Source organism: Myxine glutinosa, chromosome 9, assembly GCF_964187855.1.
Source record: "Myxine glutinosa chromosome 9, kmMyxGlut1.1, whole genome shotgun sequence".
In the NCBI taxonomy this organism is placed as follows: Eukaryota; Metazoa; Chordata; class Myxini; order Myxiniformes; family Myxinidae; genus Myxine; species Myxine glutinosa.
In genome coordinates this window covers 140,594,885-140,619,435 of record NC_136269.1, presented here as the reverse complement: position 1 = coordinate 140,619,435, position 24,551 = coordinate 140,594,885, and the positions used below count along the sequence as shown (strand labels likewise).

At 44.3% G+C, this 24,551-nt stretch overlaps 1 protein-coding gene across 1 annotated transcript; it reads right to left on the bottom strand.

The window, feature by feature from the left end:
• Positions 1-18,189: 18,189 nt before the first annotated feature.
• LOC144893738 (uncharacterized) lies at positions 18,190-22,037 on the bottom strand. Its single transcript, XM_078785141.1, has 2 exons — positions 18,986-22,037; positions 18,190-18,551 (listed from the first exon to the last, which is right to left on the bottom strand). Exons 1-2 carry the CDS (start codon positions 22,035-22,037, stop codon positions 18,190-18,192), a joined length of 3,414 nt encoding a protein of 1,137 aa, XP_078641267.1.
• Between the last annotated feature and the right edge of the window lie 2,514 nt (positions 22,038-24,551).

Genomic DNA, 24,551 nt, shown 5'->3' with positions numbered 1-24,551 from the left:
TCAGGGTCAGGTTAAAAGTAGAGGGAACTACACCTACGTGTCACACTAAATAAAAGTTGTAGGCCCGGGACGTGCCTAAGAGGAGGAGGGTACAGTGTTGCGGAGATGAGGACTGTATTTTTTTGATTGTGTGCTGTATTATTATTATTATTGTTTATTCTGCGCCCCCCTACCTCCGGAGCTGTGTAAAGGTGAAAGGGCATCCCATAATTAGTCCACAAGCATACACATCAGCCAAGTAATAGAATACCCCTGTTGATAGTTATCTCTTATTCTGTGTTTTAGGGTAAGGCTGTGTCTCCCATTAATTGAAGTACTCCATTGCACCAGTGAAAGAGAATAGATCCCCTTTCATTCCCATCCCCAAAATCCCCATTTCCTTCACATCCCCTTTCGTCATTGCCGAGCCTCGATTGCCTATATTACATCCCCTCCAAAACCACCATTGACCATGTGCTCGAGTCGGGGAAGAAAGGCGTGTCTCCACCTCGTCATAGAGGGGAAGAGGGGCGTGCCCGCCCGTCGTCATCAAGGGCGGAGCCCGAGGGTCGCGCGACCAACCAGGGCCGAGGTGAGCACCCCGATGGGCATGTCCAAAAGGCCGGCGGCTTAATCGCCGGAGGCGTTATAAAGGCGCGCACGCAGGAAGCAAGTGAGTCGGTTGCCAGAGAGAGTTGGTCGTGAGTGGAGGGTCAGTCAGTGGTTGCGTTGGTTGCGGTGAGGAGTCGGTGGCAAAGAGTGAGTGGACCAAGAACGAGTTGAGGGTTTGGACCAGACGAGTCGGACAAGGCCTGGCAAAGCACGCGACGTCCACAGCAGCCACAACAGCAGCTTGGGGGCCTGAACGGCGGTTTGGAGCAGGGCCGAAAAGGAACGGCGGCTGCTAAACACGCCGGTTGAGCTGCGGGACCCCCTTGGACTTTCCTCTCCCTCCAGCCATCCACCTCCTGCCAGTCCATCCTTCTTGTGTATGTGAGTTTGTTCTGTTTGTTCTGTCCTGGGTTAATTAAGCTGGTATAAGTTAATAATTGCACTGTGTCTCTGATCCTTCTGTATATTATTTTATTATCTTTCCTTCTCCTTGGTTACTTTGAGCATGTAAATAGTAGGAATAAATTTAGTGGTATTTCCAACCTTTTTGTCTTCTTCTTCTTCTTCTTCTTCACATCCGTGTCGCCTTTGTCTTTTCCCTATTGACTAGCTGCGGTGCGATCCGGCCAACGTTTGGGTGAAATCGGGTTCTAAGCGGGGAGTAACTGTTCGGTCGCGGAGCCTTCGCTCGGCAAAGTAACATCTAAACCGCGATCAGTAACAATATATATATATATATATATATATATATATATATATATATATATATATATATATATATATATATATATATACAGGGTGATTGAAAAGTAACTCCCTATTTTAAAATACTTATAATTTATTTCTTAACTATAATTTTTACAGGAAATGGATATAAGAAGAAAGCGTATAGCATGAAGTTTTATTTAAAATTCGATATGGGCACCAGAATTCGCCAGCAGCTTTTCAAGCCGCCCGGGAACCGCGTCAACTGATTTCACCAGGAACTCTTGTGGGATGGAAGACATAACTTCTCGTATTCGCCCTTCAAGTTCTTCCAAAGTCGTTGGTTTGGTACAGTAGACTTGCTCTTTTACCCAACCCCAAAGAAAAAAGTCACATGGTGTTAAGTCAGGGCTCCTGGCTGGCCACTCATACGGACCACGACGACCCATCCATCTCCCAGGGAAGTGGGCATTCAGCCATTCACGAACAACAATAGCAAAATGTGGAGGAGCGCCATCTTGCATGAAAATCAAATCTTCAACATTCTCCGAAGCACTGATAATTGGCCAGATTTCGTGTTGCAGCATGGTGAGGTACCTTTTGCCATTCATGGTATCGCGAAGAATGAAGGGACCTACAATCCTTTCCGAAGTCATTCCACACCACACCGTTACCTTGGGCCGATATTGCGTTTTTTCAGAAATAACACGAGGATCTTCTCCTGCCCAGTAATAGCAGTTGTGACGGTTCACAAACCCACCGATGTGAAATACCGCTTCATCAGACCAGAGAATATTTTTAAAGAGATCAGACCAATCTTCATACCACTAGCTGGGCACGCTCCTGCAGGGTAAGACGTCCAGCCATGTTTGTAGGGCTTCCGAATTTCAAAAAAAAAAATCTGAAAAAAAACCAACACAGATTAAATTCTCATACATTAAGGAACAAACACTAAAAATTTGAGAAACATATTACAATAAATAAATAATTTCTAAATATTTTAAAATAGGGAGTTACTTTTCAATCACCCTGTATATATATATATATATATATATATATATATATATATATATATATATATCTATATATATATATATACATATATATATATATATATACATATATATATATATAAACATATATATGTATGCATACACATGCACATCACATACAAACTCTGAACTATACTCTGGTGCTGAGAGTGCTGTGTGGTGTGGTGGCTCCATCTCTGACTTATTTCCAGTTGTTACTGGAGTTTGGCAGGTGTGTGTACTGGCTCCCACTCTCTTCAGCGCTTGTATGGACTGGATTCTGGGGAGGATGTCGGAGAGGTCAGGCTGCGGTGCATCGTTTGGGAGTGTCAAGATCTCTGACCTTGATTTCGCAGATGATGCAGTCATCTTTGCGGAGACGCTGGATATTCTTACGGGTGCCGTCCAAGTACTGAATGAGGAGGCAGAGCCGCTGGGATTATGGATTTCCTGGGTCAAAACCAAGATCCAGGCTTTCTATGACATCCTGGATGCTGCTGTCTTGTCTGTGCCTGTTTGTGGCGAAGATGTTGAGGTCACGAAGAGATTCACTTACCTACCTTGGCAGTGTTATTCATGTCTCCGCATGTTGTGAGCCAGAGGTTGATAGACGTCTGGGTCGGGCCTTGGGAGTCATGGATTTACTGGATCATGGGGTGTGGTGCTGTTGGTATCGATGTAGGAGGACGTAAGTCAGAGTCTTTAAGTCCTTGGTGATACCTGTTTTGCTCTACGGATGCGAGACTTGGATACTTACCAAGGGCCAGAAAATGAGACTCAACTCCTTTGAAACCAAGTCTCTTCGGAGAATCCATGGCTATCGCTGGTTGGACTTTGTGTCCAACAAGCAGTTGCTGAGAGAGACTCAGATGACATTTGTTTCCTGTATGGTCCGTGAACGTCAGCTGCGGCTGTATGTACATGTGGCTCATTTTCCGGACGCTGATCCAGCTCACCAGATGCTCTCAGCAAGGGAGCCTCGTGAGTGGAGGACGTCAACGGGCCGACCACGTGCCTCGTGGTTGCAGCAGGTTGATCGGCCTCTCAAGGAGATAGAGATGGGCCAGGTATCAGCCTGGGGGATGGCCAGATGGAGGCCCCTGGAGTACCGTCGGAAAGTGGATGAGGCGAAGCACTGCTCCGGCACATGCACCCATACCTGACCTGACCTGACTGTGGTCTACAATTCCCTCTTCAACCAATTTTCTTCCAGCTACATGTTGTTGTTGCTTGACCTTCTTGTTCATATATGGCATCCTTTTGCCTCGTCCTGTTCATCTCAATTGAAGTTGCCACAATGTCCAACATTATAATGTTTCAAACGTTGATAACAGAAACTAGGTGTACATAAACATTTCTGTATAAATGGAATAAAAACCATTGCGAAGCGCGTGTGTGTTGGTTCTTCTGTGCTCAGAAGCTTCTGTGCAGGTAAGAACAATCCTGAGACCTGATTGACGGTGTTCTTCTTGTCCATCCTCGCCTCCCAAATTACTCGATTTGCACAATCAGTGATAAATGTGAAATATAAAAATGTTGTGCTATTGTATTTTCTCCCTTTTTGTACAATCTGCTTTCATTATACGACCCGAACCATCACTTCCGCGTAAATACATTTTAAAAACTTCCCCCTCCTTCCCCTTCTCTCCTCCTCCCCTCCCTTCCATCCCCCTCCCCTCCCCCCTCTCTCCTCCCTTCCCCCTTTCTCTCCCCTCCTGTTCCCCTACCCCTTTCCTCCCCTCTCCCCATGCCTACTCCTCACCTCCCCTAACTCCTGCCAACCTATCCCCTCCTTCCCACTCCTTCCCTTTTCACCTTCTCTACCCCGCCCCTTCCCTCCCCCCTTTCCTCCTTTTCCTCCTCTTTCTTTTCCTCCCTTTCCCCCTCACCTCATCCCCTTTCCCTCTCCTCCTCCCCTCCCCCACTTTTCCTCCCCTCCCCCCTTGACTCCTCAGCCCTCCCTCCCTCTCCCCATCCCTCTCTTCCACCTCTCCCCTTCCCTTCCCTCCTCACTTCTTCCTCTCTCTCCTTCCCCTCCCCCTCGCCTCCACCTCCCTCACGCCTTTCCCTCCTTTCCCCTCTCTCCCCCTCTTTTACTGTTGTCGTCACAAAACCTCTCCCCTTCCCTTCCCTCCTCACTTCTTCCTCTCTCTCCTTCCTCCTCCCCCTCGCCTCCACCTCCCTCACGCCTTTCCCTCCTTTCCCCTCTCTCCCCCTCTTTTACTATTGCCGTCACAAAATGCCTCGACGTTGCCCAGCAACACCGGGTACTTTTGCTGGTATATTTTGCGGACGGACACTGCCTTTTATGACATATATATAAAATAAATATATGTTGAAAAGTTTGGAGTGAAAGAGTATGTAGAGAGGGGTGAGAAGGAGGCACGTTTGAGCAGGAGGCAGAGGGAGATCCATGAGTTGAGAATGGAGTTGAGGAGCTTGAATGGAAGATGGAAGAGGGCGGTGGAAGGGGAGAGGAATGGGCTTGAAGTGTTGACGAAGCAGGTGAGGGTGAGGTTGGTGAAGTTGAAGAGAGTGGAAAGGATGAAGAGGTGAAGAAAGGAGAGGTAGAGGAAGAGAAAGAGGTTCTTTGAGAATCCTTTTCAGTTTATGAAGGATCTGTTGGAGCCGTCTCGATCTGGTGTACTGAAGGTATCGAAGGCAGAGATGGAAGGTCACCTGCATGTCACGTATGCAGACACAAGGAGGAACGAAGTGGTGGAGGACATCGAAGGATTGGTGAGACCGACAGAGCCAGGTGTTCCATTTGATTTGTCAGAGCCAAAGATGTCTGAGATTGAGGCAGTTTTGAGGAAGGCATGGGGGGCATCGGCTCCAGGACCAAGTGGAGTGCCATACAAGGTGTTTAAGAGTTGTGAAGGCATCAGGCAGTATCTGTGGAAGGCTCTGAAGGTGGTATGGAGGCAAGGAGTGGTGCCCAGTCAATGGACGAGGGCGGAAGGAGTTTATATTCCAAAGCAGGAGGAGGCTGTGACACTGGAGCAGTTTAGACCAATATCATTGCTCGATGTAGATGGGAAGATATTGATGAGTGTCTTTGCGGCACGGCTCTCAGGCTTCATCAGAGGGAATGGTTTTGTGGATGGTTCTGTGCAGAAGGCAGGAATACCAGGATCACCAGGATGCGTTGAACACTCGGCAATGGTCTGGCAAGTGTTACAGGAGGCAAAGAGGCAAAGGAAGGATGTGGCAGTGGTATGGCTGGATTTGGAGAATGCATATGGGTCAGCGCCGCATGCCTTGATCAGGTATGCCATGGAATTATTTTGCGTGCCACGGAGATTTAGGGATTTTTTGATGGCATATTGTGATCAGTTTTGGATGCGGTTTGCGACACAGTCCTATGTAACAGAGTGGCAGAAGTTGGAAGTGGGAATCCCGATGGGATGTACCATCTCCCCGATTTTGTTTGTGCTGGTTATGGAGTTGTTGATACGTGCGGTGAGTGGACATGGGAAAGAAGTGGAGCTAGCCCCTGGTCAGAGGTTGCCAGCAATGTTTGCTTTCATGGATGACCTGACAGTTGTCCAACAGTCCGCTGATGCAGCAGTAGAGGTACTGGGACGACTGGAAAGGTTGATGTGGTGGGGAAGAATGGGATTTAAAGCAAGAAAATCGAGGAGTGTGGTAGTGAGACGAGGAGTGGTGGATAACATGCACAGGTTTGAGCTGGGAGGGGAGGTGGTTCCATCATTGGTAGAGGCCCCTGTGAAGAGTTTGGGAAGATGGTATACAGTGGAGTTGAATGATGTGGGAAGAGTGGAGGAGGTGAGGAACAAGCTTTTGAGAGGTTTGAAGAGGGTCGATGGATGTGGTTTGCCAGGTAAGTTGAAGGTATGGTGTTTGAAGTTTGGGTTGATGCCACGAGTATTGTGGCCATTGATGATGTATGATATTGCGATTGGGCATGTAGAGAGGATGGAGGTTGTGGTGAGCGGGTTTGTGAGGAGGTCGTTGGAAGTGCCACACTGTTTGACGAACATAAACATTTCCTTTTATGCTCAGGGTGGAAAACTCCAGTTTCCCTTGACATCATTAACCGAGGAGTTTAAGGTGTTGAGGGTGCGGGAGTTCATGATGTTGCGGGATTCAAGTGATGCAGTGGTAAAGAATGCTCTCCCAGAGAAGAAGGGAAGTCGGAAGTGGAATGCAAGAGCAGAGGTGGATGAGATGGAGGAGCGGTTGCAACAGGAGGAGGTCATGGGGATGGTACAGCATGGGAACCATGGCTTGGGGTGGATGGAGCATGAGCGATGGGGAAAGGCATGTGTGAAAGAGAGGAGGAAGATGGTTGAGAGGGAGGTGAGAAGAAAGGAAGAGGAGGGGAGATGTGTGAAAGCAGTCGGACAGGCACAGCAAGGTGCTTGGACGTAGTGGGAAGGTGTGCGGGTGAGGACATTGAAGTGGCTATTGGTATATATGCATCCGGGTGTATCTGCTGCATGTGGAGGTGTATAAGCCTCTGCTGGCCCACCTTAGCTGACCGTATCGAGGTTGAAGGGCCGAAACGGGATGATGCTGAGGACTTTGACTGAGGACCCGGTCAGTGAGGCACACTTGTGACCGGGTGTGCTTTGAGATTATATAAATATATCCTTTTTCTTAAATTGTTAGATGAGTTCATCTTCAATGCACTTTCACACACTTACACACACATACATACACTCACATCCGGGGTCTGCCTAGCAGGCACGTAAGACATCGGCCATTATAAAGCTCGCAGTGTTAGTGTGAGAAATCTCTGAGAATATCCCAGAGTGTCAATAGCTCAGTGGGCTGTCACCGCGTAAGTGATGAGGTTCCTGGGTTCGTGCCCGGGTTGAGTCAGAATTTTTTCACACTAGCCTCACGCAGGAATTTACTCCCTGTTTCTTATATATATATATATATATACACATACATAATTCTCTAATAAAAACCATGCATTTTTTCAGCGGCCTTGTGTAACTTTGCTTATAAAAATATGAGGGTAGTTCAAAGTTGAAATGGACTTTTTATTCTCGATAATCAAAAGTACTGGTAAGTTGATTAATTAATCAGCATCTCATTAGAATATGTTTGTCACCATCCAGTTTCTGATGATTCTATCGGCACCAAGTCCATCATTTTGAATACTTCATGAATGATAAGCGAACTTTTCACATACATTCCATTTCATTTAAATATAGAACGGCGGCAACCTTTTGTGCTCTTGCTTCCTCTCTGCAGCTACTTCGATGGAATCTTCAGCAGTTCGGCTTTGACATTTGATGGGGATTTCGATTTGACCAGTTACCTTCTGTTCTGTATTTATTACATATTAAATACAAACAGTTGAAGGCAAGAGTGCGGCAGAATCTTCTGCAGAGTGTGACTTTTTCATCTTTTTTGGTCTATCGGTTGAAGGTGACGTCTCCGACTTCCCATATTTTATTTTCAGAATCTTTCAAACATCGGTAAAGTTCTTCTGACACCGGTCATTGGTTACCTGTAATTGTTTGCATAACGTGCTTGGGATGTTGTCACAGATTCCGTCGGGTTTCTCATTTGGTTATCCCGGTGTTGGTTTAACGGTTAAGGTGGCTGGCCTAAGATCTTGGGGTCCTGAGTTTGAGCCCCTTTTGTGTCGTTCACCCGTCAAGGATCGTTCCGCCGAGCTAAAGGTAAAATCCCTGGGCAGCCCGATGCACCTGTAGACGACCGATGATTGGTATCATTATTGTTGTCATTTGGTTTCCCTTTTCTGTCTGATTTCTTTGTGGATATACTGAATGGTGCGTATCACCTGGGGTTTTGTGCAAGATTTTATTCTCAACTTTGAGCTGGATTTAAGCATTCTAGATTTGAGTGGATTTCCATCAGACAGTTGTCTTGTGGCCATGATGATTCACCTTCCACAGACAACTGGAAAAGCACCAAAAATAGTTATCATTACCTCCGCCACCAAAGGTAGCTGGGGGTTACGTTTTCACCCCTGTCTGTTTGTTTGTTACTTGCGAAAATCGAAGATTTTTCAATTATCGGTTTTTTAAAATAAAAAGTATATTGGTTTATATAAACATTTCAATTTTTTTTTTTTGCACAAGTATGTTGATCACTCCGGTTTGTGTGTGTGTGTGTGTGTGTGTGTGTGTGTGTGTGTGTGTGTGTGTGTGTGTGTGTGTGTGTGTGTGTGTGTGTGTGTGTGTGTGTGTTTGTGGGTGTGTGTATTTGTATGTGTGTTTGTGTGTTTGTCTGTCCGCTCACTTATATTTGCCAACATGTCACAATTTTAAACGGATCTACACGAAACTTCACCAAATGGTAGAGTTCATTGTCCGACAAAATCGTATTTATTTTTGAGGTCAAAAGGTAAAAAGTTTAACATTGGCCAAAAGGTCAACAACCTTTTCAAATTCCTAAAATTCTCAGTTTTCATCCGATTGACTTGAAATTTGAATAGGATTTTCATATCAGTTAACTGAATTCAACCAGCAACTATTTTTGAGGTCAACATAGGTCACAAGGTCAACATAGGCCAAATATCAACCACTTTCTTTCAAATTTCTAAAATCCTCAATTTTCATCCGATTGACTTGAAATTTAAATAGGATTTTCATATCAGTTAACTGAATTCAACCACCAACTATTTTTGAGATCAGCATAGGCCAAAAGGTCAACATAGGCTAAAGGTCAACCACTTTTTCCGAATCTCTAAAATCCTCAATTTTCCTCCGATTGACTTTGGATTTTAAGAGGATTTGCATATCTGGGCATTGGATTCAACCAACAGGTATTTTTTGAGATCAACCTCGTCCAAAAAGTCAAACATAGGCCAAATTTCTAAAATTCTCAGTTTTCATCCGATTGACTTGAAATTTGAAGAGGCTTTGCATATCTAGTCAGTAAATTCAACCACTAAGTTAAAGTATTTTTGAGGTCAACATACCCCAAAAGGTCAAAATAGGCCAAATTTCTAAAATCCTCATTTTTCATCCAATTGATTTGAAATTTGAAGAGGACTTGCATATCTGGTCACTGAATTCAACCACCAACTATTTTAAGGTCAACATAGACCAAAAGGTGTTGGCCAAAAGGAGGTAAATAAATCGGCCAAATTTCTAAAATTCTCAATTTTCATCCGATTGACTTGAAATTTTAAGAGGATTTGCTGCATACCAGTTCACTTGAATTCAACCACTAATTATTTTTGAAGTCATCATAGGCTAGCAACTTATTTTAGGGATTTCGCAAGTATCATGCTATGCATGACATATTTCTTGTTTGTTTGTTTGTTTGTCTGTCTATGAACAAGATATCGCAAAAAGTTGTGGACGGATTCAAACGAAATTTGGCAGAGAGGTAGTGTATGTGACAAGGACGAAATGATTAGATTTTGGTGAAGATCCGGATTCGGATGTGGCTAGTATAATTTTTAAGTGATTCTTCACCATTGAGAGATTAGGCCAAAACCGGCACATAGCAGGATATCTCAAAAGGTTATGGATGGATTTGGACAAAACTTGGTGGACAGATTGGGTGTGTGACAAGGACGAAAAGATTAGATTTTGGTGGAGATCTGAATATGTATTCGGATACAAGAATTATTTAATTTTTAAGTGATTCTTCACCATGGAGAGATCGGGTGAAAAGCGATTTATAACATAATATTTAAACAAGACCGAAAGTCTAACATCAGCATAGCCGGCATGTTTGATGCATTAGTTGAAGAGAATAGTATGACCTGGGTGGGGATACCAGGTAGCAAATAATGTAAGTATTAATTTTTTTTTGCATTGAGACACTGGCTTCTTCTATGTTTCGAGTCAACAATGAACCACATCTAGCACATCTATCCATTGTCTCAAATGTTGTGTTTGTGTGCTTGCCCTTCTCTCCCCATCTTGTCTACCGCACCCCTTATTATATACTTTGTGTGTCTGTTTGATTTTTTGTGTGATTAATGTTAGCTCTTTAACGATCCTCGATCCTGTATACAAGAAAACAAACAAACAAACAAAAAAACCAACAGTGCACCACTTCAATCTAGAAACTTTGCAATAACGACAAAGGGATTGCAGTGTTACGATTATATTTACTATATTATGAGTATTAACTTTATTATTATTATGAAAACAATGCTATTGTATTAAGAAACCTGGGCTAAGTTGTCCGAAGCAGCCTGAAGGTGAGGCAGGAAGTCATGAAGCCTAAGGCCAATAAGTACTGCGTCGTTAAAAGACCCGTAAAGTCTATGCTTTCGATATTTCATGTTCATTTGAACAATTGGTTTGTTTGTGTTTCACACTGAATGAAAAACGTAAAGGTAGAGCATGGCCATTGTGATATATGACAGGTTTGACGATATGTTCAGCCTGAACGAAATTGGAATGAAAATGGCGGTGTGCGGAGTCAGCCGCCGTAATGACATCACATCATCCCTGTCATGTGACCAGATCCTCAGCTCTGATTGGTGTACGTTTGAGAGGACATACGAACAGACAAACACTGTTCTAGCCACGGCTTTGCCCTATGGGCTGCGCCGTAAAAAGTTATGGACAAGTTATGACTAAACTTGGTGGACGAGTTGGTTCGGTGACAAGAACAAGTCGATTAGATTTTGGTTCAGGTCCGAATTCAGATCCGGTCTATCAGTTGGATAGAAAATGTAAACTGTTCAGTTTGGTAGGGGTATGTGCTCTACCGAGTGCCGTTCTAGTTTTATTTTGTATTGGAAGTATTTAAAACTCCAAATTTGTTAAACAACATTACATTACCATGCAACTTCAATATACTTTCTTTATTTACATAACCAGCACACCCACTCCCCACGGAAGCAGCAGGGAGGTGGAAGGGTCGGTTGTGTTATTAACCCTTGTGGGGTATATAGATGACAGTAGATCTTTGATTAAGGTCCGGGGTCGGCTTCGACATATGCAGAGTGCACATTTTTGATGTCATGTGTCAGGTGGTTTCGCTTGCAAGCTGACATTAAAAAAAAATCCCTTCTCCGAAAACACTTCACCGATCGATGCGAAACCTGTCCTGTCTGGTAAAAATGTGATACTTGAGAACAGGTGAAGGGATTTAAACCAAACTTGTTTAACGATAAAGGGAAAACGCCACGATGAAGCTATCTTAACACAGATATACACCTCAACATGGATTTCGCCCAAGACAGAAAATCCCCTTGGGGAAGGGGGAAATGAAGTCGCTACAACCTCTATCGTGTGACCCTTAATCCTCCTGTCAATATTGGTTGAGATTGGAGAAGTAACAAGCGATGTATCTGAAGGCAGAGCGGTCAGACAGACAGGCAAACACCAAATAGCATATTTTAGAATGATGTACATGTAATAATAAATAGCATGACGTAAATCTCTGATATGAACTATACTTTCATGGTAAACCAAAAGCTCATGTAATAACTGCTAGGATTATTTAGCTAATTTCAATATAACTATCACTGAATAAGTGAAGCACACAGCAACAAGGTAACTGAATGTGTAAAAACTTGCCGGACATAAAAATAAATTAATTGTAACTGAACGACAACTTGTTACCAATATGGTCACGTTTTGTCGATCATCCTGTAAAAATAAAACAGAATTCATTGGTGAAGGATGATGAAAAACACCAAAACAAGGGGTAAAAATAATCTGATGTGAAAATCTTGACCACTTGTTTATTATATTGTACAGCGAATACAAGGCCATATTTACAGGATTATATTTGGGTGCCATTTTCAAAATGGTCGACCATATGACCTTGAAATTAGTAAAAATGAAGTATTTCACTCAAAAAACCGACATGAATCACCCATGCAACTCGTACATTACCTCCCCACTTGTACAAGGATCTATACTCGTCAACACGAAAGCAGTTTTATCACCCCGGAACAATTCACGTGCTTGCTGTGCAGACCACGTCCCTAGAAACATCGATCGACAAACTCCAGCATGATATGTTTATGCAGGGGTTCAGGCCCAACATGGGAGTTCTTTCCAATTGTGATGGCCTGAAGAGTTAGGGTTAGGATTAGGGTTAGGGTTAGGCTTTGGGTTAGGGTTAGGGTTGTTAGGGTTAGTTGTTAGGGTTAGGGTTGTTAGGGTTAGGATTATGGTTAGGGTTAGGCTTTGGGTTAGGGTTAGGGTTGTTAGGGTTAGTTGTTAGGGTTAGGGTTGTTAGGGTTAGTTGTTAGGGTTAGTTGTTAGGGTTAGGGTTAGTTGTTAGGGTTAGTTGTTCGGGTTAGGGTTGTTAGGGTTAGTTGTTAGGGTTAGTTGTTAGGGTTAGGGTTAGTTGTTCGGGTTAGGGTTAGTTGTTCGGGTTAGGGTTAGTTGTTCGGGTTAGGGTTAGTTGTTAGGGTTAGTTGTTCGGGTTAGGGTTGTTAGGGTTAGTTGTTCGGGTTAGGGTTGTTAGGGTTAGTTGTTAGGGTTAGTTGTTAGGGTTAGGGTTAGTTGTTAGGGTTAGTTGTTAGGGTTAGTTGTTAGGGTTAGTTGTTAGGGTTAGGGTTAGTTGTTTGGGTTAGGGTTAGTTGTTAGGGTTAGTTGTTCGGGTTAGGGTTGTTAGGGTTAGTTGTTAGGGTTAGTTGTTAGGGTTAGGGTTAGTTGTTCGGGTTAGGGTTGTTAGGGTTAGTTGTTAGGGTTAGTTGTTAAGGTTAAGGTTAGTTGTTAGGGTTAGTTGTTCGGGTTAGGGTTGTTAGGGTTAGTTGTTAGGGTTAGTTGTTCGGGTTAGGGTTGTTAGGGTTAGTTGTTAGGGTTAGTTGTTAGGGCTAGGGTTAGTTGTTCGGGTTAGGGTTAGTTGTTCGGGTTAGGGTTAGTTGTTCGGATTAGGGTTAGTTGTTAGGGTTAGTTGTTTGGGTTAGGGTTGTTAGGGTTAGTTGTTAGGGTTAGGGTTAGTTGTTCGGGTTAGGGTTGTTAGGGTTAGTTGTTAGGGTTAGTTGTTAGGGTTAGGGTTAGTTGTTAGGGTTAGTTGTTAGGGTTAGGGTTAGTTGTTAGGGTTAGGGTTAGTTGTTAGGGTTAGTTGTTAGGGTTAGGGTTAGTTGTTAGGGTTAGTTGTTAGGGTTAGGGTTAGTTGTTAGGGTTAGTTTTTAGGGTTAGTTGTTAGGGTTAGGGTTAGTTGTTAGGGTTAGTTGTTAGGGTTAGGGTTAGTTGTTAGGGTTAGGGTTAGTTGTTAGGGTTAGGGTTAGTTGTTCGGGTTAGGGTTAGTTGTTAGGGTTAGTTGTTCGGGTTAGTGTTGTTAGGGTTAGTTGTTAGGGTTAGTTGTTAGGGTTAGGGTTAGTTGTTCGGGTTAGGGTTAGTTGTTAGGGTTAGTTGTTAGGGTTAGGGTTAGTTGTTAGGGTTAGTTGTTAGGGTTAGGGTTAGTTGTTAGGGTTAGTTGTTAGGGTTAGGGTTAGTTGTTAGGGTTAGTTGTTAGGGTTAGTTGTTAGGGTTAGGGTTAGTTGTTCGGGTTAGGGTTAGTTGTTAGGGTTAGTTGTTCGGGTTAGGGTTGTTAGGGTTAGTTGTTAGGGTTAGTTGTTAGGGTTAGGGTTAGTTGTTCGGGTTAGGGTTGTTAGGGTTAGTTGTTAGGGTTAGTTGTTAGGGTTAGTTGTTAGGGTTAGGGTTAGTTGTTCGGGTTAGGGTTGTTAGGGTTAGTTGTTAGGGTTAGTTGTTAGGGTTAGGGTTAGTTGTTAGGGTTAGTTGTTCGGGTTAGGGTTGTTAGGGTTAGTTGTTAGGGTTAGGGTTGCTCGGGTTAGGGAATTACAAATACTTATTTTACTTCGTTGCGGAACAAATACTTCTATGAAATCCCTAGTGGTACACGGGTGATAATATTAGCGTGTTGTGGACATCGTATTGTGGAGCGTATTGTGGAGAGCACCTCAATGGAGCAAACTACCAGGATCTAATCTGGAGTAGCATAGGGCAGAGCAGATGAGTCCAGATGTACATCTACGTGGTGATGGTTGACCTGTGCTCAATGGACACCTGCAATATGAATGGTGCAGCGGTGCACCGATGCCATAATAACTTGGGGATGTGCTTTGGAGATCAAAGAAAATGACAGTTTTAAAGGTTGTAGAAAAAAACATTGACTTTTGCTACTTCCTGTGTCTTGGATGTTTTGTTATTTTTATGGCCGGAGTCTGTATGTTTTCGGGTTGTCCGTTTGTCCGTCCGTACATAAGTATGTACGCATGGGATAAACCTCCTTTCCTCAGCTACCACATGTCCGATTGAGAGGAAACTTTCAGTGTTGGAGTGACACCCATGCACAATGGTTTTTGTGACGTCATAGGTCACGTGGTGTGGCATTCATCTTGGATTAAACGCAGATAATTAAAATATATATTTCTCGGAAACTGCTAAATGGAAAAAATTCGAAATTTGGCACATTGTCAAGGACTGCCAATGCGGAACAAAATCACGATAATGATGACATCATCGGTGATGTGGTATACCAGCCAAAAATGTTTTAATCGAATGCCTGACTTATTTCCAGTTGTTACTGGAGTTCGGCAGGTGTGTGTACTGGCTCCCACTCTCTTCAGCGCTTGTATGGACTGGATTCTGGGGAGGATGTCGGAGAGGTCAGGCTGCGGTGCATCGGTTGGGAGTGTCAAGATCTCTGACCTTGATTTTGCAGATGATGCAGTCATCTTTGTGGAGACGCTGGATATTCTTACGGGTGCCGTCCAGGTACTGAATGAGGAGGCGGAGCTGCTGGGATTATGGATTTCCTGGGTCAAAACCAAGATCCAGGCTTTCTATGACATCTTGGATGCTGCTGTCTTGTCTGTGCCTATTTGTGGCGAAGATGTTGAGGTCACGAAGAGATTCACTTCCATTCGCAGTGTTATTCATGTCTCCGCATGTTGTGAGCCAGAGGTTGTTAGACGTCTGGGTCGGGCCTTGGGAGTCATGGATTCACTGGATCATGGGGTGTGGTGCTGTCAGTATCTATGTACTAGGACGAAAGGCAGAGTCTTTACGTCCTTGGTGCTTCCAGTCTTGCTCTACGGATGCGAGACTTGGACCCTTACCAAGGGCAAGAGAATGAGACTTAACTCCTTTGGAACCAAGTCTCTTCGGAGAATCCATGGCTGTCGCTGGTCGGACTTTGTGTCCAACAAGCAGTTGCTGAGAGAGACTCAGATGAGATTTGTTTCCTGGATGGTCCGTGAGCATCAGCTGCGGCTGTATGTACATGTGGCTCATTTTCCGGACGCTGATCCAGCTCACCAGATACTCTCAGCCAGGGAGCCTCGTGAGTGGAGGACGTCAACGGGCCGACCACGTGCCTCGTGGTTGCAGCAGGTTGATCGGCATCTCAATGAGATAGGGATGGGCCAGGTATCAGCCTGGGGGATGGCCAGATGGAGGCCCCTGGAGTACCGTCGGAAAGTGGATGCGGCGACGTGCTGCTCCAGCGCATGTTCCCATACCTGACCTGATCTTCTCCTAAAAATCTGAAATTGCATGCACATGATCTGACACATTTGTATTGAAATATCAAAATTTATGACATCATAGGTCACATGGTTTGGCAGCCATATTGGACTTAACCGAAAACCTTAAAAAAAAACATCTCCCAAACCACCGAATTGATTGACTCGAAACTTTACCTGTGTCATCGACTAGGAATGCCGATTAAAAGTTGAACATGGAAACATCATCAGTCACATGCTGTGGCAGCCATATTGGATTGAAGGAAATTATTAAATAATTATATCTCAGAAACCCCTTACCCTTACACCATTGCTGCATATAGTTTGGAAATGATGATAGTGTAGGTCACATGATTTGGCAGCCATCTTGGATAGAAAAAACAAACCTTATCCGATCAACACGAAACTTCACAAAAGGTGATCCACTACCCATGCGCATGCCGAGTGTACATTTTTGATGTCATACGTCACGTGGTTTGGCAGCCATATTATCTTGAAAGCCGATATTTTGAAAAATCCCTTCTCCGGTCGATGTGAAACCTGTCCTGTGTGGTGAAAATGTGATACTTGAGAACAGCTGCATATAGTTTGAAATTATTGATGATCTTTTATTATTGATGATGTATTATGATGATGATGATAATTATTGATGATGTTTGATGATCTTTTATTGATTATTTATTGGTGATCTTTTCTACCCCCGTTAATTCCCCCAGATCTACTTTTCTGAAATTCCGACTTCTTTCCTGGAGGTCCTAGCAGTGTCCATGTGTTTTATACCTCTCGCCCTCCCCGCCCTCCCCCCCTATTCCCACACCTCCTCCCCTCAAGCCCTCTCCCTCCCACAGATCTCCCGATGTCCCTGCTCTCAAATGTTGTACTTGTGTGCTGCTTCCCTCTCTCTCCCCATCTTGTCTCCCGCTCCCTTTATTGTATCTTTTGTGTGTCCATTTTTTTTTCGTGATCAATGTTAGCTCTTTCTCGAGCCTCGATCTTGTATCCAAAAAAAAACAAATAAAAAAGCTGATGGGATTTAAATCAAACTTGTTTATTTTTAGGACAGTGAATGAGGGTGTCTACCCGTTGTCACAGGTAGGGATAACATGGAGGCATATTGGTGACAAAGTCGCATTGCTGTAGTTTATTTATTTATTTATTTTTTATTGTGTTTTGCCATATCCTAAATTGTCTTTTTTCCTTCCCTTAGTTCCTCACCAAGAGTGGCTTTATGCCTTGTTTGGGGCGATTTCCATTAAAAAAAACAATTGAATCGGAGGAGGTTTGTCGCCATTGATGCGCTTTCGTTTGCACAAACATATATCACACATTAAATTAGCTATTTGTGCCTGTTGTTTGTGTCCCTTATGATATCCCTAAAAACAGAAAGTTTCCTGTTTGAAATGATTTTCAATTTCGTTTGACAGAATGAAGCAATTGCTTTTCCACGCTGTGCGTATTGCAACGTGAAAATTTCCCAGATTTGGAAAATTGCTTTCGGGAATGAGCCAATTTTCCAAATTCAGACTCGAACTGCTGAACGTCAAGTTCGTGTTCCGGTTCACGTTCGGATTCGTGTTCTCGTGTTCAAACCATGAAATTCAATTGACATCCAGGCACACGGAACCAATTATTGCTTAGCCCCGCTTTGCGTGGATGTGAGGCCTGACGAATCATTGTTTCCACACTTCAAACACTGACACGTAATTATTCTGCAATTTCACGTGAGTTGATTCTCCGAAGGTGTGCCCTTGTGCGCAGCACCTGGCTGCGGGTTGTATCATTTCTGGGGCGTAGCCCTGCAGTGGCACCTGCAGATCTAGACACAGGGCCATAGGGTGGATATCTATTATTTTTTTTTGATTTCATGACCTGAACCTAGGGATTTGGCAAGATGGGTGTGGGATGAAGCCTTATGACCTCCAAAACATCTTGTTTTTTTTCACAAGCGATATCGTGGTACGTTACCGAGAACCGCTGCCCCAAAACACCAGTATACACCAATTGTATGTTACATTTGAAATACCCATTTACACAGTAAAAAAAACAACACAAACTATATGATGTCATGTTCACATCAGTCTTGGCAGCAATATTTATTAATTCAGACCCCCAAAAGTAGTAAAAATGTTGTTTTAACGACTTGGTAAAATAACATGCTGTTGATGCATTTATCAGAAAGTCATGTTTTTGGACCTTAAAACCTGCATAATTTTAAATTTTTGTACAATATTTGTGATTGGTGTTGCTACTACGATCCATGGTGGTTTACCAATGCTATTTTGAAACTGTTAATAGGTCCAATAAGTGTGTAAGGGGTGATATTTTAACCCATCAAAGACAATTACGCGGCGTACAAGCGAACCAGTGCGCATTGACGTCATGATAAACTCGAGATGGGCTGAACTATAGCCACAATTTGTCTCTTCGGCTTGGTCATGTTGAAACTTGTCCAAAACATCATACAAATAGTGCAGTTATTTCATCCTCTTCAGCATCAGAGTCTTCCTCATCTTCAGATCTGGAGTCTTTATCATCATTCTTATCATCAAAGTCAACATGGCCAGTTATGTTTGAGCAGTCGTTCCTGCCGCACTTGCACAAATCTGTGCACGGAATGTTATTCTGTAGGCAAGTGCATGTAGTTTCGTTGCTGCATCGTGTCTTCTTGCAGCTTCCAGTGCAGTTAGCAAGCTCCATCACGCTGTCTGGTGCAGGTGGAAGTGTCATCCAGTCTATGGCAAGTTCCTCTTCCATCATCCATCCATAGCCATCAGGGTCGGGAATGTCAGGAATGGGCTGCAGGCTCCTCTTGTAAATTCCTGAAATATTGAAGTGATCAATAACATTAAGAATGGAGATATACATATTTCCAAAACAACATCAGAGGTATATCATTAACACTAATAACAGAACAATCATATTATTGGGAAATTCTGTGTAGAGAAACATGCGAAATCCAAAACATCCTGCTCTGACTAAGTGTGGAGCAAAAAAATCTCTGGATCATCTACATGTCATGTTATCTTAACCACTCAACTGTATAGATAGTTACTTCAATTACTCTTTCAAATAGACCTGTTAATTTTGAACATTTACAAAGCATTGTTGTGACATTCAATATTTTGTTTTCAATTCAATAAACTTTCCAAATAATCATCTTCATTAACACATGCTGCACCATATACTAGTACTCCTGTCCAAACATAAATTACAGGTGATGTTCAATATTCAAAGAAACAACCAATTAACTTACCAGCTTGGTAATTGGCTCTCTTGATGTGCTGTCTCAGGGCATCTTGGTTGGGAGGCATTGTGATCTCAGACGTTCTAGCAAGACGAAACATGTTGTACCTGGCCTCATTCACAGTAGTGATATTGTGCTGTCCATATAACTTGCAGACAAATGTCTCCAGTGCTTCCATCATGTCTGGATGTATGTCAAACCGTTCTCCAAGGTCCTTCAAGGCACCGCACAGCTCTGGATTCTTTAGTATGATGTTTAAGGCCTTCTTTTTGCCTTTGCCATAGAAGGCGCTTACACTATCACAGCCAGTAAAACAGTGTAGGCCTATCAAAGCTTGGCTGACATCATCCCCAATGCTATCGTAGATTGCTTTCAAGTCAATTGTCCTAAGGTTGACTCCCTTTCCTGTGTGGAAATATAGATGTGCAGAGATTTGGGGTACTAAGGCTATGCCGATTATGAACACATCTGTATCCGGACTAACGATGATGACGTCATTGCTTGTGTGTGCTGCATGCGCGGCATGGAGGAACATCCGTGTGTCCGCCTCTTCATGCGTCGAATTTAGTGATGGCTCTTCTTTCACTTCAACTACCTGATCTGGAGTGCTGCTTCCTGTGAAGATATGGCATTTGGTTCCATGTGCCAAGAACACTGTAATTCCTCTGAGGTATGCTGTCTTGACCTTACTCCACGTCTCAAACAAGTATTCGATTAGCGACTCCTTGTTGTCACCGTTGGAGAGGAACTTCTTCCATTGTTGAGGAAGGGACTGGCCATATATTTGCATCACTTGAGACCCTCTGGCTGCTCTCTTCTCTCGCTCGGCGTTCTTAATCGATACCTTTCGATAAGTATCGGTTACGAAATGGATCTCACTGGACTTGTTTCCCTCTGCTCCCTTGACAAGGCGCTTCAGTATTTCGTGGGCCAGATTGAGAAATGTCCTTTCCCCGGTGAGTTTGTTGATATTCAATTTCTGTATCATTGCCATACCATCCATTACATACATGCCTCCTACTGGAATATCAACCACAGGTTTCTCTGCCTGACTTTCGAGTGCATGAAGTAGGTTGGCTTTGTTGGTCTTGACGAGGCAGCCTTGCACACTTGCCAAAGGAAGAGGTAGTGGGCCAAGAGAATAGGACATTAACTCTTGAAGATCAATTTTCCGGAACTGCCCGATGACAACAAGCCTTGCTAAGAGATTTCTGTCAGCCTTCAAAGACACATCCTTTCCACGAATTTTCTTTTTCACAGCCTTAGACATGTTGGTGAATGTCTTAAGTTTCAGTTTCTTCATTGAGCCAAACAGGTCGACTGTCTCCGTCTGAAGTCGTTCTTTACATAGGGTGGTGAACTCTGTTTCTCCTCTTTCATATGCTGTGTTTAGATCTTCCTGAACTTCTCTCGTAGCCACCACACCAGATGTAACATGAACCAAGTCCTCTCCATCATATTCAAATGGATTAATCATGCTGTTTGTCATCTCGATTATTTTGTCAACATCAGCTTTGTCACGTAGCATGCGACTTTGTAGTAGATCGGAGCGTGTTGAGCTGTGCTCTTCATATCTGGACTTCCCTGCCATAACCTCGCATTCCCGTGCAATTGACCCCCTCGCGTGGTGTGACCAAATCCATCGGTTAACTGTCCCCTTGCTGGTAGTGAAACCGGTCATGCCCCCCTTGGTCTTGGAATCCCTGTTTGCTGTCTGCTCAATGGTCTGGTCGCAGGCGATTTGGGCAAAAGCTTTGTCGCTTCTCTGGGTAGCGAATTCACCCTCCATAAATTTCTGATGAATGGTGGGATGGGTCTGCTGAACATCTGACATTTCCAGCCAGTATACTGGAAGGTATCTGCTATAATTAATGTGATCATAGGCAAATTTCCATGGAAGCATACATCGTATGCTGGCGAGGTGAACATCCCAGTTGGCTTCTCGTGTCCCTCTAATGAATAGCAAGAGAAGCTCCACCGTCTCAATGTATGAACTCCAGAAGCGAAATGTTGGTTTGGTGTCACTTGCTTCTAAGAATTTGTCAAAGGAGGTTTTGAAGTCTTTGAACTTGTCGCTGTTGAGAATGACATGGTAGTTTGGATCTGGGAAAGCTTCAGCTAAGTTTGACAAAAGTTCCTTCACTCTACCTGCCTCATGTTCTGGAATAGATTCAAAATATGCATCCAGGAGCATCTGCTGCATCGCGTCTGACATCAGCTTATGGGCTCGAACTGCCCTGTTGTAATGCTTGCCGCTGAACACTCCATTCACAGACCCCACTGCAACAATCTCTGACTCAACCAGGATGTCTTGGAGACCACCATCTCGAAATCTCTTTCCAATACAGCCAAGAAAGGACATTGCAGTGTGGAATGCCCCAAGTCGAATTACCAGTCTCTTCATGAACTGTGCATTCTTCCATCTAATGAGCTGTGCCTTGCAATAGATGGCTTGGTCAACGACAATGACGACTGCTTCCAACTGTAACTTGTCGGCGATCTGAACACTTCTCTGCAGTATTGTTAGTACCGTATTCATTTCAGTCGGAGTGGCATCAATGACAGGGAGATACCCTATCACGCTCTTTGGTGGAACTTCAACACAAGACAGTAGTTGGTTGAATCCTGTCCAAGATGGCAGAGTCCCGTCAATGTTGTACTTGGTGATGTGGTATGCTAGGTCTATCGTCTTAGGGTGCTGGAGTAATGGGAAGTACGTTGCTCGATCCAATGGAACGCTGGTTGCGAATGGAGCGGGTCCTTCTTTTTTCCCTCCATAATATGTGGCAAGGTTCACTGCAGGTGGCTGCATCGATCTCTCCCGCGTCCTCTTAACTGTAGTGACTGGTGCTGGTTGTACTACTTCATGGGATTGACTTGGTCGCTGTATTATAATCCCATTGGTATTGTGCATTGTTCCGCGCCCAGACAATGTCTCCTCCCCGAAGTCATTATTGTGACATGCTTGCCCATACGAGTGTGACATGCTTGCCCGCCTGAATGATTGATGGAAGAGCATCCTGTCCACGATGTAGTTCTTGGTTAGCCAGTGCAGTGTCATGATTTAAGACGACAGAGTTTGAGACGCAGTAACCAAACCCGTTCAGTAGGCTGATTAATTGGGCTGAACCTGAGAGATGACGTACTGTCATTGCAAGTGTTACATATTTATGTGAATGTATGTGAATTACCATTCAAGTCTTTGCTTATCCATGTGTAATAGAGTAAGGGTTGTTGTGGTTGGAGGGTCAGGAGCCCTTCTGAAAAAGTGTCCGGAAACGGAAGTGACCGGAAACGGAAGAGGAAAAGACGAGGAAGAAAAAGCGACGATTATTCTTCTTCCTCGCCCCGCTCCGACGAAAGGTGGGATCGACCTTGCGCTGCGTGGAAAAGCGGCGTTCCGAAGCCCGTCTGGCGAGAGGAATTACCGGGACGTGTACCTGCCCGGTGGAGACGTCAAGTTGACGTGGGGCCGTGCATCGACCCCGCGTCTGGCACCGTTCGCGGCCCCGTCTAAACAGACGCGTGCGGGTCGCACCTTGGGGCCTAACGCGCCTTGCAAGCGGCGTGGGGCTTTTGGCTTGCTCTACCGTACCCGCTTCGCGTGGCCACGAGGGGCTGCAGCCACGGTGCCTGGTACGATACCTGCCCGGTGGAAAAACGTCCACCCGGGGTTCGTTCAACCGCCCGAGTGCGGCGACGCCGACCCGTATCTTGGTCAGGAGGGGCCCAGAGACATTGTGAGGAGCAGAGACCAAAAGGGGGTCGTGAGTACCGAAGTGAACACACATATATAAGATGGCCATCTTAATCATATAGGGGATTGATTGTGGATTGGGAATTGTTGATGGTGGTTTGCTAGTGATTGCTCGGGGAAAATCTCCGTGGTTGTATCATTGAAATTGTATGGTGTCATTACCATTGAAATATATCCTTGAACATCAGTTTTCTCTTGGGTGGAATTCATATGGATTGCGTGGCGAAAGCGCATATATAATACAACTTTCTGGCGAAGTTCCTCTCACGGTCCGGGGGTCACCGAGACCAGGTATTCACCGAGGGGACCACGTAACAGAATTGGGGGCTCGTCCAAATTACGATTTGCAGATTCGCAATTGGGTCTATGTCCGGGATCTAAAATTGTATAAAATAATAAAATAATATTTTTATTAATTAAAATTTATTAATTAAGTATTAATTGGAAAATTTTTGGGGAAATTGGGGTAAAGTCTTGGGTGAAGGTTAACAGGTGTTAACGATAGTCACCATGGCGTTTGTGGCACAGAACTTTGCGGTAACACCGAGTGAGGCACAGTTCCGAGCGTTACTAAAGTCGGACCTCTTGAAATTGGCCAAACATTTTAACTTGGAGGTCCGAACTAATTTGAGGAAGGCAGAGTTGCAGGCCACGGTGATACAATCTATGGTGGGATTAGGAACATGGGACGAGTTAGCCTGGGAGTGGCTACCCGAAGAACCAGAAGACGTTGAGCTCCGGAAACTGGAGTTGCAATTACGGAGCCAGGAACGGATCAAAGAAGAAGAAAGGAAAGCAGAAAAGGAAAGAGCAGAAGAAGAAAGGAAAGCAGAAAAGGAAAGAGCAGAAGAAGAAAGGAAAGCAGAAAAGGAAAGAGCAGAAGAAGAAAGGAAAGCAGAAAAGGAAAGAGCAGAAGAAGAAAGGAAAGCAGAAAAGGAAAGAGCAGAAGAAGAAAGGAGAGTGGAACGAGAACTCCAGGAAAGGTTAGAAAGGATGAAAACAGAGGAAAGGAAAGCAGCAGCAGAGGAGAGGAGAGCTGCAAGGGAACTCGAAGCAGAGGAGAGAAAAGCGGAAAGGGAATTAAAGGAACGTGACATGGAGCTTCAGCAAGAAATCAAATTCAAGGAGCTGGAGTTAATGAGAGAACGGGGAGAGGCACCACCCTTGCTGACGGGGTCGACACCTAACCAGAAAACCTGGGATGTGGGCAGACATGTGAGGCTGGTTCCACCGTTCAGTGAAAAGGAAGTCGCGAAATTTTTTCCTCACTTTGAGAAAGTGGCTCGACAATTAAACTGGCCGGAGGAGGCCTGGACCATACTCGTGCAAAGTGTGCTGGTGGGGAAAGCTCAAGAGATTTATTCGGCGCTACCAATGGACCAATGTGCAGATTATGAGGTACTGAAGAAGCACATCCTCAAAGCCTATGAGTTGGTTCCGGAAGCCTACAGGCAAAAATTCAGGAATGCCAGGAAGAGGGAGAGTGAGACCCATGTGGAGTTTGCCAGAGTGAAAGAAAACATGTTTGATCGGTGGTGTGAGTCAAAAGGAGTCGGGAAAGACTTCGAAACATTGCGGGACTTGATCCTGGTGGAGGAATTCCAGCAGTGTGTCCACGAGGACATCAAAGTGTACCTGCAGGAAAAGAAAGTACCAAAGTTGTGGGACGCAGCCACCATGGCAGATGATTATGCTTTAACCCACCGAATAGGGGTCCACGAACCTAACTCCTCGCCTAGATCTCCGCAGGGGAGGTGGGGAACAGCAGGTGCGGAGAACGACAATACCTGGCGGCGGCCTCGAGAGGAGTATGGGGAC

Coding starts and splice junctions, on each gene's coding strand:
- LOC144893738 (XM_078785141.1), bottom strand. CDS start 22,037: ATGACACTGCACTGGCTAACCAAGAACTACATCGTGGACAGGATGCTC. Junction 18,552..18,985: donor GAGAGCCAATTACCAAGCTG/GTAAGTTAATTG, acceptor TCAATATTTCAG/GAATTTACAAGAGGAGCCTG.